At 38.9% G+C, this 15,265-nt stretch overlaps 1 protein-coding gene across 2 annotated transcripts in view; it reads left to right on the plus strand.

The window, feature by feature from the left end:
* The first annotated feature begins 5,021 nt into the window (after nt 1-5,021).
* The window catches only part of gfra4b (GDNF family receptor alpha 4b), a 44,762-nt gene continuing 34,518 nt past the window's right edge, over nt 5,022-15,265 (plus strand). For both annotated transcript variants that reach the window (XM_036001383.1, XM_031303453.2), the window contains exon 1: nt 5,022-5,473. In XM_036001383.1, the coding sequence (XP_035857276.1) occupies nt 5,431-5,473 (43 nt within the window). In that variant the 5' untranslated portion in view covers nt 5,022-5,430. The remainder of the gene's footprint in view (nt 5,474-15,265) is intronic.

Below are 15,265 nucleotides of genomic sequence, written 5' to 3' on the forward strand. Positions count from 1 at the left end.
CCGGTGGTCGTTTCGGATTTCAGATCAAGTGGCAACTGCTGTACACAACACTAATAAGGCTACATTCACTTCAGAGTAGGCATTCGCCTATGGAGAAAAATCTGAATCAGAAGAAATTTGCTTTGGTGTTTTGGTGAATAAACAAGAAATATAATAAATACACAATAACAAATTACAATACCAATATTTAAAATGTGTACAATGTAACTGTTGAAAGAAAATGAAAGAGCTAGGCAGGAATCTACAAAGATATATTCTTTTTGAGCAAAGGTTCACAGTATTAAGAATAAAAAGAATGTAAAGAGTACTACTAAACTAAGAAAGGTATGTGCCGTTTCTTACAGAAACAAATGAGGGTGCTGCGCTTGAGAGGAATGTGGTTTGTTAGCTAGCATTGATGCAGACTCACTGTTGGAGGGCGTTGTAACCCACTTTCACTCCCCACTAATTGGTTTGGAATGACATTTATTGTGGCGGACCCTCCATGCAAACGCACAAATGGAGTGAGAGTGGGTAGGGAGAGGGTGTAGTGGCCAGATTGGAATTACTGCTTGATTAATTCAGTAGTGCCCTCTCTTTTCTGTTCCGTGTATGTTACATGCATATGTGCGTATGTGTGTGTGTCTGTCTGTTTGTGTCTGCACCTGTGTGGTCCAAATTAGGTTTAAGAGACATCTAGGCATCCGCAGAGAAGTAACATAACCTTCCACACAGTATGCAGAGACACCATCTGTTGTAGTGAGAAGTAACGTTGTCACTGTCTGTGCAAATGCCCACCATGCAGTCTGGCACTGCTTGAGCACTGCTCTATTTGGCATGGCACTGGCTGTGAAACACCCTTCTAGGATCACAATTCCTTGCATGTTTGACAAATACTCCCACCAAGAGTCCCTCTTGGTCAAACACTGGAGATGACAATCACAATCAAGTATGGACATAACGTCACTATCCTGGGAGCAGTATGTATGGCCTGCTTCTTAATCGACTGTGAATGTTTGGAGTTCTAGAATGAAGTCCTCAAATTGGACAGTGAAGTAACATTTAAATGAAGGCTTTATGTTTACTGTGACAGATTATCCAGCCTGGGTAAATGCTGCACAACAATGAATGGCAGCTAACGTCTTCTGAAAGGACAGTAAAGCTGTGATATCTCAAATTATGGTAAAAAGTAAAGAGAAACAATTAAGACAACCAATTTAAAAAAGGTAGATTTTAGGAAAAATAACAATACAAGGCAAAGTCAGAATTTAAGGAGACAAACGTCGAATATTCGATGCTTTGATTGAAGAAGCCTGATTCGACTACCAATCTCACAGTTGAATCTTCGCAGAAGTTCGCAGTGTTATGAAACAAGGATCATGCCATTTGGCTATATGGGGTTGCTCAATGTCTGATTTTAGATATAACTACCTGTTTTCTCACAATAAGTTAAAATACAGCCTATTGTGATATACATGTCAACATATAATGCTGTAAAGAAAAATTTGAAAGTAAAGAAACTTTTTAATAAATCTTTTCAAAGTGCGTGAATAAATCCAACCGCTCCATGACAGATTTAAGTTTCACTTTCCATGATCTGTGACCGATGGAGGAGCATCTTGGCGGCAGGGATTTAAATCTTCAACTGAAAATGTCTGGAAAAAAAATCTAAAGTGTGGGTGCACTTTGAAGTAGTAAAAAGTGATCCCAAAAAAGTAACACACACAAGTGCAACTAGCTGACGATGACTGACAGTTTCTGCGAGATCCCAAGTCCCTGGAATCGCCACTCTGAAATTGTTTAGCAGAACGTCTTGACTAAATTGTCTGGTGTGTGCATTCTTACGATTTAAATATTAGAAATCGGTTATCTGTTATGTCTGTGGTCTTCCACGTTTTTTAAAATCAGTTATGATTTGAAAATCCTCTAGTGTGCACCAGGCATTAATAAGACACAAATAGAACAGAGCCTTTGTTAAGTTGCACCTGTTTCCTACTATAGTAGGTCCAAATGTCTGAATAGGTAGGTAAATGTTACAGGGCATTTGGTGACCTCGCGTAAATTCCAGCCTGGCTCGCCCAACTTCAAACTTAACGAGGTCTAATCAGGCAAAATAAATGAAAACACCTGTGAAGCTATGCCAGTGGTGTGTAGGAGCCCAAAATAAAAAAAATCCCCCAAACTAACAAAGAATTGGCATACATCAAATGGGACACTCTACTTTGAAGCAAAGGGAAATGAGGCCACTATGCTTTGGTTTGTCATGCGAAGTTAGAAGTCTGCAATTGGCAGTAAGTGTAGCTGTATGGCTCCAACAAATATTTACAAAGGCCCTTTTTATCACGCAGTTCTGGCACTTTGACACAGCAATGATTATGAGTACAATAACTAATCCTTCATTAATGTTGTGTCCACGCTGCTGCGGCTCACTAAGATAGGAAATCAATGTACCTTTGCCTGAAGCAAGAACAGAGAGCTGTCCATCTCCAGAGTTAAACCTCTCCATATTGAAAGATTGTTAGAGAAGCAAGAAATCCTGGGCCTATTTACAGTCACTTAATATCCCTAGAACAAAATAACAATGTTTTATAAATAGAGGCTTTGGTTTAAGACAGTGGTTCTCAAAGTGGGGTCCGGGGACCCCCAGGGGTCCTTGAAGGGATTCCAGGGGGTCCCCAGCAAAAAGGGGAATAATTTATTTTCACTATAATTTCATCTATAAGTAACACAATGACAGATTGTAAGACTATTTTGCTCATTCAATCTGTAATAAAACATCTAAAAGCAAAAATTCTATCATGTAGGGGACCCTGGGACAAAGTCTTATCAGATGGGGGTCTGTTTTCTAATTTGTGTCAGTTTAGGGGTCCTTGATGTGAAAAAAGTTTGAGAACCACTGGTTTAAGAGACTGAGCTATGCCATATTTCTGCTGAAGCTGGATCCCAGCTGAGGTGATTCAGATCACGTTGGGTTGGGGGTGAGAAAGACAAAGCCCTCTGCATCCACAATCCACTAGGAGGGAGCCAGAGACTTTATAGATTCACAGGAAAACATTTTATCTCTAATTCTCCTAAACTGTTGATGGGGCTTTTTCATTTTTGCAACATTTAATGTTGATTTGAATTACAAATGCACATGCACATTGCAAATATATGTACTTTACCCGAAGCTCCCTATGGCACTGAGTTGCTTTTTAAAGATTCATAAAGCACATCTTCCCCACATTCAAGCACTCTAACTCCCAATAGAGATGGTAATGTATTGTTCCAAATATTCTCATTGCAAGCTGGTTAGGGAGTTAAAATTACAATCGTTGAGGCGTAAAGACATTTTACAGTTACAGTCTTTCCAATTTGAGACCTCAGCAAAAATAAATAAACAACTTGAAACAACTAAGGCACTGACAATGCTTAATGTTGCCAGCTCATGAAAGTCCAGTGAAGCACTATATTAGAGCAGCCATGAATGGCAGTAAAGATAACACCAGCAGGCTGAAATGGCACTTCAGAGGTCTTCATTCTGTCTTTGGTACACAGCTGGATCATCCTTTTGGACCCCTGTTGTTGCGTTACAGACACTGACACACATTCACAGACATATACAGTAAAGCACACACACTGAGTATGTCCGATCCAACATGGTGAACCTTAGTTATCTGCTCCTCGCCAGCTTTGTTTGCATTGATCATCTGGAAACTCCATTTGTTGTTGCCGTTTTAGAGACGCACTAAAGGGGTGAGTCAACAAACTCCAAATGCACATCCTGACCCGCTGATGTTCTCTTCCAACGAAAAGAGCTGCTGAACCATAAAATGAACAGATGGTGCAAAAGTAAAATTCTTAACACTGAAAAATAAATACAATTCTGTTTCAAAACAGTGAACAGCTCTGAAAATGTGCTGTGTAGCTCTGGTAGAGACCAGGAACTGGATCCACCTCTCTGTGGGGGAGTTTTTACTTTTATATGGAACAAAGAAAAAAAACAGCTGAGGATAAAAGAATCTAATTTTTATACAAAATGTATTTGCAAACTTTTGCCTACACCACAGGCGGTCCAGGTGACTTCCTGGTGTTCTTAACAGTATTTTCCTCCTGTTAACATTAGAAATGTGGTGGTTTGTTTCATTAAATAGCTGCTGAGAGTAAATATGGCCATTTCAGGTGGCTCACCATGACTTGGGAAGGAATCTACAAGAAGGGACTGCCTGTCTGTCTGTATTTTATTGTATAACCAATTAGAGGTGTGCTGTCGACATGAATTTGTACTTTGAGCTCTTAAACTTTGTGCACAGGAAACCAAAATGAAATAGGTTTCTGGTTGAGAGTGCCCCACATCTGCCTCTTCTGGGAGTTGGAGTGCTATTTTTCTATTGATATTAATCTTTTGTTTGATATTCTGGGAGAACTGAAAGACCTCTATCAGTACAAAGTCACGTTTATAGAGGATATAGGCTTAGCATTGATCATGAATACTTAGGTCTCGGATTTACGCTTGTAACACATTTGATTGTGACTGACCGGAGTCAAAATTGTGACATTTCACAACAGAGGCATACAGAATAAATAAATAGGGACCAGACTGGACCAGAAAGTTATTATCGGTATGAGCACCCCAAAATAAAATAACAATGTAACAACTGTTGGACCTTGAGCTGATAAGGGAATAAATCATCACAAATCATGAAAAGGCAAGCCAGTACATCAGCCTGTATAGAAGTACGGTATAAAGTAAAAAATCATGTAACATAGCCTATGTTATGTTTTTAATATTATAATAAATCTATAGGATACAATAACAAAGATGATATGGAAATACTATTAGAATATTGGAGCATCAGTTAATGCTATAACATTATTAAAAAATATCACAAGGCAGGTTAAGATCATTATAAACTACCACAGCCACACTATGAGTACCTGTATTAATATTATAATACTGTGTTTTGTTTCTGAATTAACCTTGTGCCATACTCTATTAACGCCACAGAAGCCCTGACTGTAATCAGGCTAATGCCCTTTCCTGCACAACGCATTCTCCCTCTCTCCCTCCCTCTTGGCAGTGGTTCTTCCCGGCAGCAGTCAGCATCTCTCCAGCAGCGGACTCAAGGACGTGTGCGACCACCTCGACGCGCAACAGAAGGCTCTCTCTCACGATACCGGAGTCGGACCATACAGCGCACAGGACAACTTTCACTCACATTATTACGCATGGCTCTGGCTTAAAGCGCGACTGTGACACCGTCTTGGAAGAAACAGATGGAATTCTAAGAAAATAAAACAAAGCAACAACAAGCTGAAAAGACGATTTAAGGATTTTTTTAAAAGAGATTAATCTCCTTCTGCCAATAATGATTTCCACACGTAAAACAGGATATCCTCTTCTTGCCGTGTAATCATACAGCTGTACGTGTAGGTCCGACGCGTTATCTGAAATTCTCGTTTCAAATAGAGATGGATCTGTGGGGAGTTTATCTGTTTCATCTCATAACTTTGGGTAAGTAAAAGCGTTTTGTTTAATAAATAAATAAACGTAGCAAATGTTGGAATTAAATGTCTTCAGCAGGGGAAAAAATTATCCATCCAGCTCCATTAGGAGTTTGATTGATCAAATCAATCCAATAGAAAGAGTTTGTCGGTCGTTTTGCTTTTCATCTTTTGAGTGCCAACCTGCATATTTAAAAACAATAATGTAAAAAGAAAAACGTGTATATTTAAGTATAATTGTTTTACTAAATAATAATTTAAGAACATGATTTTCCTGTTTGAGATTAGCTGGGATGTACAGCATTGTATGTTATCCAAAAAGAGCGTTACGCATACGCGCACGTGCGTGTGTCTGAGTACGTGTGTTTCTGAGTGTGCTATATAAAAACTGCACAAGAACGCTCCTTTGTCCAATGAGTCAGTGTGGGTTATATTTTTTTGCTTCCTAGTTATGCATATTTACTGACTGCAGAAGCCCATTGCATGTCCCATCAATGTTTGCATCATACAATATTTATCGTAATAATCAATAGCGTTTTACCCTTATACCAAATAATAAACGTCATGTTACCTACTATATGCTTTTAAAGTTTTATACCAGACTTGCTTGATTGTTTAATCTAGTAAAGACTCTAAAAGTGACCATCATCAGCAGTACATCAGTCATTGCAGTGTCACTGAGCTACCTGCTCTCCATGTAATTGAGCAAAGCTGAAATATCGATTTCTGTGGCAACAATCCACAGTCTGGAGAGAGGAGAGCTGTGTGTTGTTGGCTTACAGTGTCTCTTTGTCACTATACACAAATGTGTCAATCTCATTCCTACTGCCACATTCCTAACTGTATAATTACCCACTGATGGCCATGGCACCAGAGATAATCATTCTCCTTTTAATTGGCACCAGCTTTCCTGCTTAACAAAGACAGGCATATGCATTATGTCTTACCCCTTTATTTATTATTAATGTCCTCTTTGAAGGTCTTCATTGGATAAATGAATGAAGAGAGTAATACATGCTGAATGGAAACAAATGCACTTTGCTTTTTGAATCAGCTTTTCTCTGTGTAATGACATTTGACGGTCTCACATTTGTTGGATGATTTGGCTGGTAATGGCTGATTAGAGACAGACAGGGACAGCTTGTGCTCCAGCCATATGCTTGAAAAGATCTCAAGTCTCTGTACTTGTTTTATATAAATGTACGTATATGCAGTAGTGTTGCCCTATACTCGAGATAAATTACTGATAAACTGAATTTAGTTCTACATATCATATAGTTTTAGGGATGCTGATTCTATCTGGTTTAGCCATTTGCTCAAATCAATTAGGAAACACCAAAAAACCAAGTTCACACATTATCCAGCTCCTCTAACTGCTCCAGATACCTGCAAGCCAACAGAAGGATCTCAAAACCATCACAAACTTCCAGATGTTTATGGTTCAACATAAATGTCAGTCCATTTATTAATCAACAGAAAAATTGTTGGATTAATTTTCATGAAAAAATGCTAAATGTTCACAGTTTCCTGTTCTACAACTATGACTATTTGATGCTATGTATGTTTAATATCATTGTGAACTGAATATCTTTCGATTTTTGTTCAGACAAAACGAGACATTTGTCAATTTTTGGATCTGGGAAATTGTAATTGTAAACAATTAAATGCAAAAATAAGTGACAGTTTAATTGATGATTAAAAATAACCTTTAGTCACAGCTCTAGAATACAAAAAAGTAATAATCATGTTGCATTAGTGTAAATCAACCAATATTTCTACATTACTGTAGGTATCTGATTCATGTTGGTCTGAGCTGAGACATGAACCTTGAGCAGTGATGATGTTCAGGTCCTGAAGAAGACATTAATCTAGCAGAGGGTCAGTTGAGAAGTTCAAACTAAATCACTGTTGCCTCCACTGTTATGAAAAATAAAAACGAATCCCAGGCAAGTAGTTGACTGTCCAAGCTTTGATCTTATCCGCATGATAAATGTGCACCAGGGCTCACTTTGACAGATCCACACGGAGGCTCAAAATGATATAGAATTAAGCACAATTGTGCAGTGCAAGTCTTCTTTTTTTAGGTTAGATAAGCATTTTCCTGCAGTACTAACTTGAAATGGTAAAAGGGGCACCACAGTTACATCACAACCATTTTCTACCAAGTCGCAATTGTAGCACAAGGTAATTGCATTTAATATTAATGGGTCAAACTGAAAGCACAAGTAGTGATCTCTAGTTGCACTCAAACTGGTAGTTGCAGTGAAAAACCAGTAGCAGCTGACAAGGATATGCAAATTGGTCATAACTCTTCTCATAATTCAACATTTTCTGATTAAGGCATGTCACAGGTTTTTAGTTTGTCTTCAGATTTTTTGCACTTTAACCTCCTACCTTAATCAGAGATGCTTTTTTAACTGCAACAGCGAACAGCTGCAGCCTACCATCATGCTATATTTTTTGATTTAATGGTTTTGACATTGTGGGATATGACCTGAGTCTTTAATGGAGACAGATAAGTACTGCCAAGCATGCTATTACCTAGCATATTGGCTGGCCTCTAGTAGGGCATTTGTCATGAATCTCATTTGAAGCAGGCAGTACCACGGCGGACATATAGCCCATCACATGCTCATGCTGTCTTCATGTGGGACAGATAGGTCAGTCATTCCAGTCCCAGTGAAACGTTGGCGTTATTGGTGACAGGAGATAAAGTAACCTTGACTATGGGAGTTTTACCAAGACGTTAGTACCACTTTAACCTCATGTATGACACAAGATGTATTTAAAACGTTATACTCACTGTTCACGGTCAGGGTTACAACACTTGGTCAACTGTTCAGTTCCTTACACATCACAACCAAACCAGATAATTATACAGCACCTTGTATAATTGTGTGTTATAGCGATGTTGTGTCCTTAAAGTGGTCACACTGGAGATTCAATATATTTGTTATTGTGCTCAAATTGGTGGCATTTTATGGCTTTTCTTTACATTTGAAACGTTACACCTTATGAAACGTTAATGCAACTGACTTTCTATAATTAGTTATATGTATTTTGTGATTGAGAAGAGCAAAATGACATGGGCTTGAAATTACAGTACATTTTACCTACTTACTATTATATAATGCAGTAAAATGGGTGAAGAAAATGCTATGGATTTTCGCATAAAAAATAGCTGCAGTAATGACCTAATGCATCTGTCTAATGGTACCTTTACTAAACTTTTAAAATAACATATTAATCCTCAAGAGTCAGTGGTGCATCTCAAGAGCCTCATAGTCTACAGGAAATAAAACTATAAGGGATATGTTTTTTTTTCTATCTAAACCCTATCAATATATCCGAGTAGCATTCACTCACTGGCAGATCTGGGGGTTAAAAGCTTTAGAGACAGAAAGGCTGTTACACTTCTCCTGTGGGCTGAGTCTGTTCTCCAGCCATTGTAAGAGAAAAATGCCTTTGTCTTTAATTAGTGAGGTTTTAAAATCTGCTGTTGAAACATTGCCATTCATCTGATGTCAGTCAGTCTGATGGTTCTGGCCTTTAATAGTGACAGTATTCAACATTTTCTTACATAATCATCATCAAAGTTGCTCACAGTTGAAAGTAGAGTAGTAGAGTCAAGCAGTGACATTGTCAAGGTCTGCTGGGGAAGGGTTAAAACCAAAGACATTCCATTGATTAGGCGATGAATGTGGATGAAAAATAAATGAGTCTGAATTTAAAGCCCTAATCCATTATTGTAGTTGAGTGCCTCCAGTTATATCACAGTTAACTCATTACTGAATGTGTTTACATCTTGAGATTTATGTGATTGAAGGTCAGGACAAAATGACCAAAAACAAGTAATGCGAAGACACAGAATATGACTCCTGTCTATGTTCCATTTATATTTCATGTTGTAAAAAGCTTAGTTTGCCAATAAAAATAGGACAGACCCTAATTTATACTTACAAAAGATGGTAAAAGCTGTAAAAACCTAATTGTCTATTCATTCATAATATTACATTTCCATCCTCATGTTCAACAGGCTGCTTAAGCAATTCTATTCTCATATTTTCACAAACCAGTATCATTTGTTTCTGATTTTAATTATGAAAACATCTTTCCCCAGTATACTGAAATGTTATTATTAGGTACTTAAAGCTTCTGCGAAATCAACACTGGATCAAATTGCTGTGTGTATGTGAAAGGTCTTGATTGTGGTGATGAACCCAGAGACCCTATTTACACCTAGTTTTAAATGCGTCTTGGGGGATCGGATCAAGTGGACAGAGCTAAATACAAGTATAAACGATTTGTCTGGGACGCATTTGACCACATATCTTTTGTAGTTTAAACGCTAATGTGTCCTGATTCCCCACAAGGACATGACAGCAAAATACGTCACCCATCAATGCAGGACGTGGTTGTTGTTTTAGTGACAGCGCGGCAATGCTCTATAACTTGCCCATTTTATGACTAGTTGGACAACATTTTGCTTGACCGTCCATTGTTTTGCCCTATGGAAGGAGATGTGTTGGGTTCTGCTGACAGCGATGTCTCAAGCTGTACCAACACAACCGTTAACGTGACTGGCGAGAAAGTGATGTAATAACTGTGTGTGGGGCCCTTTGACCTTTGAGCAGAAGTCACATAGGCAGTAACAAAATCTGAACACAAGTGGTCAGCTGGAGATGCATTACAGATACAGGTGTAAACGGTGATGTGTACTGGCTGTCCATCGAATCACCGAAACGCATTTTAAAACCAAGTGCAAACAGGGTCACAGACACAACTCTGCAGTTCCCCTCAGTTCTACAAAGCATTTTGGTGTCTTTCAGCTAATTGTTTTTCAGATACAGCAGGCAGCTGCACAAAACTCAACACCAAACGGCAGACAGACAAAGCTACTAGCTGGTTATCATAGCCTAAACTACCAAGCTCCCAAATATCATGGAGAATAGCACTAAACTTACTATTAAAAGAGTACAGCACCAATTTAACATGGTAACTTTCTACAAAATTGTGAAACTCACAATGGACAGTTTTTGTTTTTTCATAAAGGAAAAGGATCAAAATCGATGGAGCAGAACAAGGCATATTATCTTTTTATTCCATTAATTTTTCTTCCCTGTCAAAACCCAACACCTACCTTACCCACAATGCAACGCAAATGCCAACAGTGTGGTTTGAGATTTGGGTGTGTTATGCTAGTGCCTGACCTAGCTCACTTCTTTCTAACCCTACATTCCAAAATTTATTTTCATTTTCAAACTTTTAGTCTCCCTCTGGAGCCGCAAAACGCACATACAGTATGCCACAGTACCGCCAATACCTGATACAGACTTTGATGTGTAAGATGGGCACTTGGTGTTTAAGATTCTACGAATTAGTACCAGTGCATGCATGCTAAGAATATGTGTACATAATGATATTGTAAGCCACAGTGGATATAGTAAATTGCATATTGGGGTTTACAAAATCATGTAAATGATTTAAATAAATATCAATATTATTATTATAGTACAAGCAACAACCTACAGTAGCCCATAGTGCCAGAATAACATCTTCCTTTCATTTGCCTTTTCCTCTGTGTTTAAACATAAGTAAACTCTCAGACGCAGTGTCTGGTTTAAAGGAAAACACTTGTTGTTGCTTTGTTAGATTAAGCCTGGCCCATGCAACAGTAAAGGTCTTGGCAACAAAAATCCCACTGTGGTAAAAGCTGGAGGAACATTCGAGCTCATGGTGAGATGCTTTGTTTTTGTAGAAAACTTGACACTGTGTGGTTGTAAATCGATCTTCCGAACAGTACATTTTGTTTTGTTTGATTTAATGTGTTCTGTGAACTGCTGAACAAGCAGTTAGTTTCCATCAGTCTGCTAGTTGCATTAATGGGTGAAATGTTGTGGGTTTAGTGAAATAAAACCCACTGCAAACGGCAGTAGAAAGGAGATGCTGTTCCGTTTCTTGAAGTTGCCACAGGATTAAGTCAATTAAACATATGGGATGGACATGCTACACTATATATTTTCAATTACATGCAGTTTCTGCTTTCACCCAACCCCCTTTCCTTTGGCTGTCACAACATTACCCTCAATTATCATGTTTCTGGTCAGTGTCTGAGATCTCAGGTCTGATTCTTGCTAAGTATAAGACAATGCTCTCTATTATACTGGCAGGTAATGTTCAAAAGTGAAATAAGGGGAAACTAAAAACTGACTGTATCACTGTCACTCAGATGAAAGAAAAAAGCACTCAAGTGACAGTGATATATTCACAGAATGGGTCTTCTTAAATCTGCATAACACATAGGTTTGAAAACTGCCGTTGATCACCAATCTTAGAGCTAGAAGGTGCAAATTACACAGTATTTGCATAAGTAGGGCTCCAGATCGGACTAAAAGCAGCGTCTCCCTCTCCATTAGACCTGTTAGGAAATTCAGAAAATGGTTCTGAGGTTATAGACATACAGTGGCCTCTAAGGGCCAAACACAGGCTCATTAACTCAGAGTCTGTCGGTGGTTATCCAGAGAGCAAGACTCCTTCAGACAAGTAGGCACAGCCCCATTGTGACACAATTTCAAACGGAGGGCTTAAGCTCCACTTTCTGCCATCTTGTTGTATTTCTGGGACACTGCTAAATCTATTTGGGGTGAGTGAAGTTTTATGAAGATAGATTGAAGCAAATTATGGAAGAGTACATGCGACAAAGGTCCAAGGACATACAGTTTTTTCCGGTCTCCCTCCTCTAGTTAGCTGAATGTGAAATTTGTATTTTCATTGCACAAACACCGGTGTGACATCAGCAGTACGCTCAAAACAACATTGCAGTTTTCTATTGGTGAAATTTAGAGACATAATCCTCTTAAAAATGATAAGATAAGATGTGGACTTTACTTTTACTATATGTATATAACGATGCTCTCTCTTGATGTAATAACCTTCAGTCAATGTTGAACTTCTTTTTGATTAATATAGTCCTCTTTGACTTGCTGGCATTAATAACCACAGAGTGCAGACAGTGAGTGACTTTTTGATGAACCAGTCATCTGTCCTATGTTATTTCCATGCAAATAGGAATCACAGCTGCTGATATTCATTCCTATTCCGCTTTCCAATGCTCCTGCTGTGAAGAGCTACTGTATCATATAGGGTCAGCTTTTTGGGGAGCCTTGTTTTTTTTTGTTTTTTTTTATAGTAATAAAAGCTTGAAAGTAAGCAGTTATTGTATAATTCCCCCCTTCTCTCACTTACTAACTTACGTAACTTATTCTTGCCATAAACATTGACACATTTTGTTGCCCCATAAGTTTTCAAATGTGTCAAAGTCTTAAGCGGTGTGAGCTAAACACTGAAAAGAAATTGTGAGAAAAGTTCATAAACTGACCTCAAAGCCAGAAAAGGAGCTTAGACAACGGTGCTTGCAAATGATGGATGCAGCATCCTTGTATCATTGTGGTCCCAACACAGGTTTCCAGAAAGGCAGGATGAATGAGCTCACCAACTGAGCTTTCTGATATCTGTAGCTGTGCATATGTACTATGTGCTGTATTATTGCTATTATTTGATCAACATAAGTGCAGCCTCAAACTTTATAGCATTTAATTACCATTATATTGTTTGTTTACATGCACAGGCAAGTGAATTACACTTCAGGCAGCAAAAGGAATAGCTTCTTATCAGCGTTCCCAGACTAGACCATATACCAGCAGAGCTATGACAGCAAGCAGTTTTTTACTGAAATTAATTTGGCATCTTTATGCCTAGAAGGAGCTCTTCAGTTAATCAAATCAGTGAAATTTGTTTGTGGCTTCGTCCTGGCCATGATAAAAAGGAATGACTGGAAATGCTTGTTTGCACAATATAAACTGAATTATTGTCTACACCAAGAAATAGTATTAGACACCGAAATAGTAAAACCTCGCAGCAATCCATGGACCCTCTAAGGCCCCACGTTCTCACTCTAAACCATGTCAGTCGTACTATGTCCCCAGTAGTACCGTCTACTGAATGGGAACAACAATAGAGTCCAGGAAAATAGGGTCCAGGTTGAAAAAACCTGATGTTACCCTTTAAGAATCTGTTTGCTTTGGTCTGGATATTCAGTACATGTTTGTGTCTTGTACATTTTGTTCCACCAAGCCCCCTCACAAGGTGATTAGTCAACTTGCTCTGCTGTATAACCTTGTAATGCGGAGATGATAGAGTTGATCTAAGCGCTGCTCGATTCCTCTAGTGTTCAAGGAAAGGAAACACGCCATTACCAAGGCATCAGACAGGAACCGGCTGGAGGGCACCTGTCTGTGTGAGCTGCAGTGGATTTACAACATCTGCTCCATGCAGCAGAGGATGCCACCCCGGTTCACCACTACTTGATTAATTATTTCAGAAACAGGGAGTGACGCAGCCAAGAAATTGCAAATTGTGTGCACAGAAGATTTCATCTCACTTTTAACTTATACAGAACCTCAGCAAGAAGCGTTTGGCTTACTCAACATTTTAACTTATCCAAACACAAATGATTGTGTATTATGAGGGAGATTGGCAAGCTTTACTACATGTTTATATGTGGCTGGAAACTTTAGTGAGCATGTTCTACGTTCACAACTTTCTTCAGCACAGCAGTACTTCACATGTGTCATTAATGGCCAGTGTGTGATGAGATGTTGGCCCGGCTTGTAGAGACCTTTGACTCCCAGTAGATCCAACTCCCTTCCCTCTCCATGCCTTGTTAGGCCCTAATTAATTGGATCAAGAGAATGCCACTATGTGTTTGACAGCTCTTTGTGAGTGATAACTGTGAAACAAGAACCACATTCACATGGATATGTCTCTGGAGAAGAATCACTCTATATTAGGTCCATTGACTCTCTGCCAAACACATCCAGGGGGATTCAATACTGCTGCCATGATAAGAAGCAGGAAGACCCTGCTTGGAAAGCTGCAGTGGGGTTCCAGAATAATTATCTCATTGATATCAGCCTCACTGTTCACTTTCTTTACTAGCCTGGGTAAACCCTGACGAACTTCCGGCAAATTTGAGATTTGCTCTGCAAGTCAGTCTGGCGAAGAGCCCATTCAAACCCATTTCCAATGTCCCCGAAATCGAGGCACCAATCACAACCGCTGACGCGGGCTTTACACCAATCACAACCATTGAGGCGGGCTTTACGCGACCCACTCTCAGTTACAACTGAGAAGGGTCTGGTGTCAACCAGGCTATTTCTTTACACCATATCACAGCTGTATTAAGTTACTGCTAATAAACAGCTTACCGTTGTAACTTCTAGTTAACAAAAGTGTTCAAGTGTGGATATGGGTGGCTTTTATTGTGAAGCAGTCAAAGAAAACGCAATGCATTTGTCTCCGCGGTTAGCTCTGACCACGATTGTTCTTTAAGAATGAGTCTATAACAGTTTCCGTCTTTTCTTTTGACAGTGGACAAGTTTAATTTTTGCAATGGAGTGATAAAACAAGAACCAGCCACTGTGGCCAGATCCAATGGGTAGGGTATTCGATTTTCAATTTTGGGATTCGAATATTCATTTTTTATTTTTTTAAAGTGCATGCAGGCTTAAATTCACTGTGGTGTTTTGTAGGGATTAAGCTTCTAGCTAAATGTCCGCTACAAGCAAGCAGTCTGATGTAGAAGGCTGTATGGTTATAATACTGTAGCAGCCTGATGTCGTTGTCAGGCGATTTGATAAAGGTAAGCAACTATAACAACAAAACAGTCGCTTCATCTCTCGCTTCATCTCTTTTCTTTCTCTCTTTTTCCGTGAGATAAAGCTGCCTTCAGGCCATTTCTATT

The sequence above is a fragment of the Sander lucioperca genome, chromosome 1 (assembly GCF_008315115.2).
Source record: "Sander lucioperca isolate FBNREF2018 chromosome 1, SLUC_FBN_1.2, whole genome shotgun sequence".
In the NCBI taxonomy this organism is placed as follows: Eukaryota; Metazoa; Chordata; class Actinopteri; order Perciformes; family Percidae; genus Sander; species Sander lucioperca.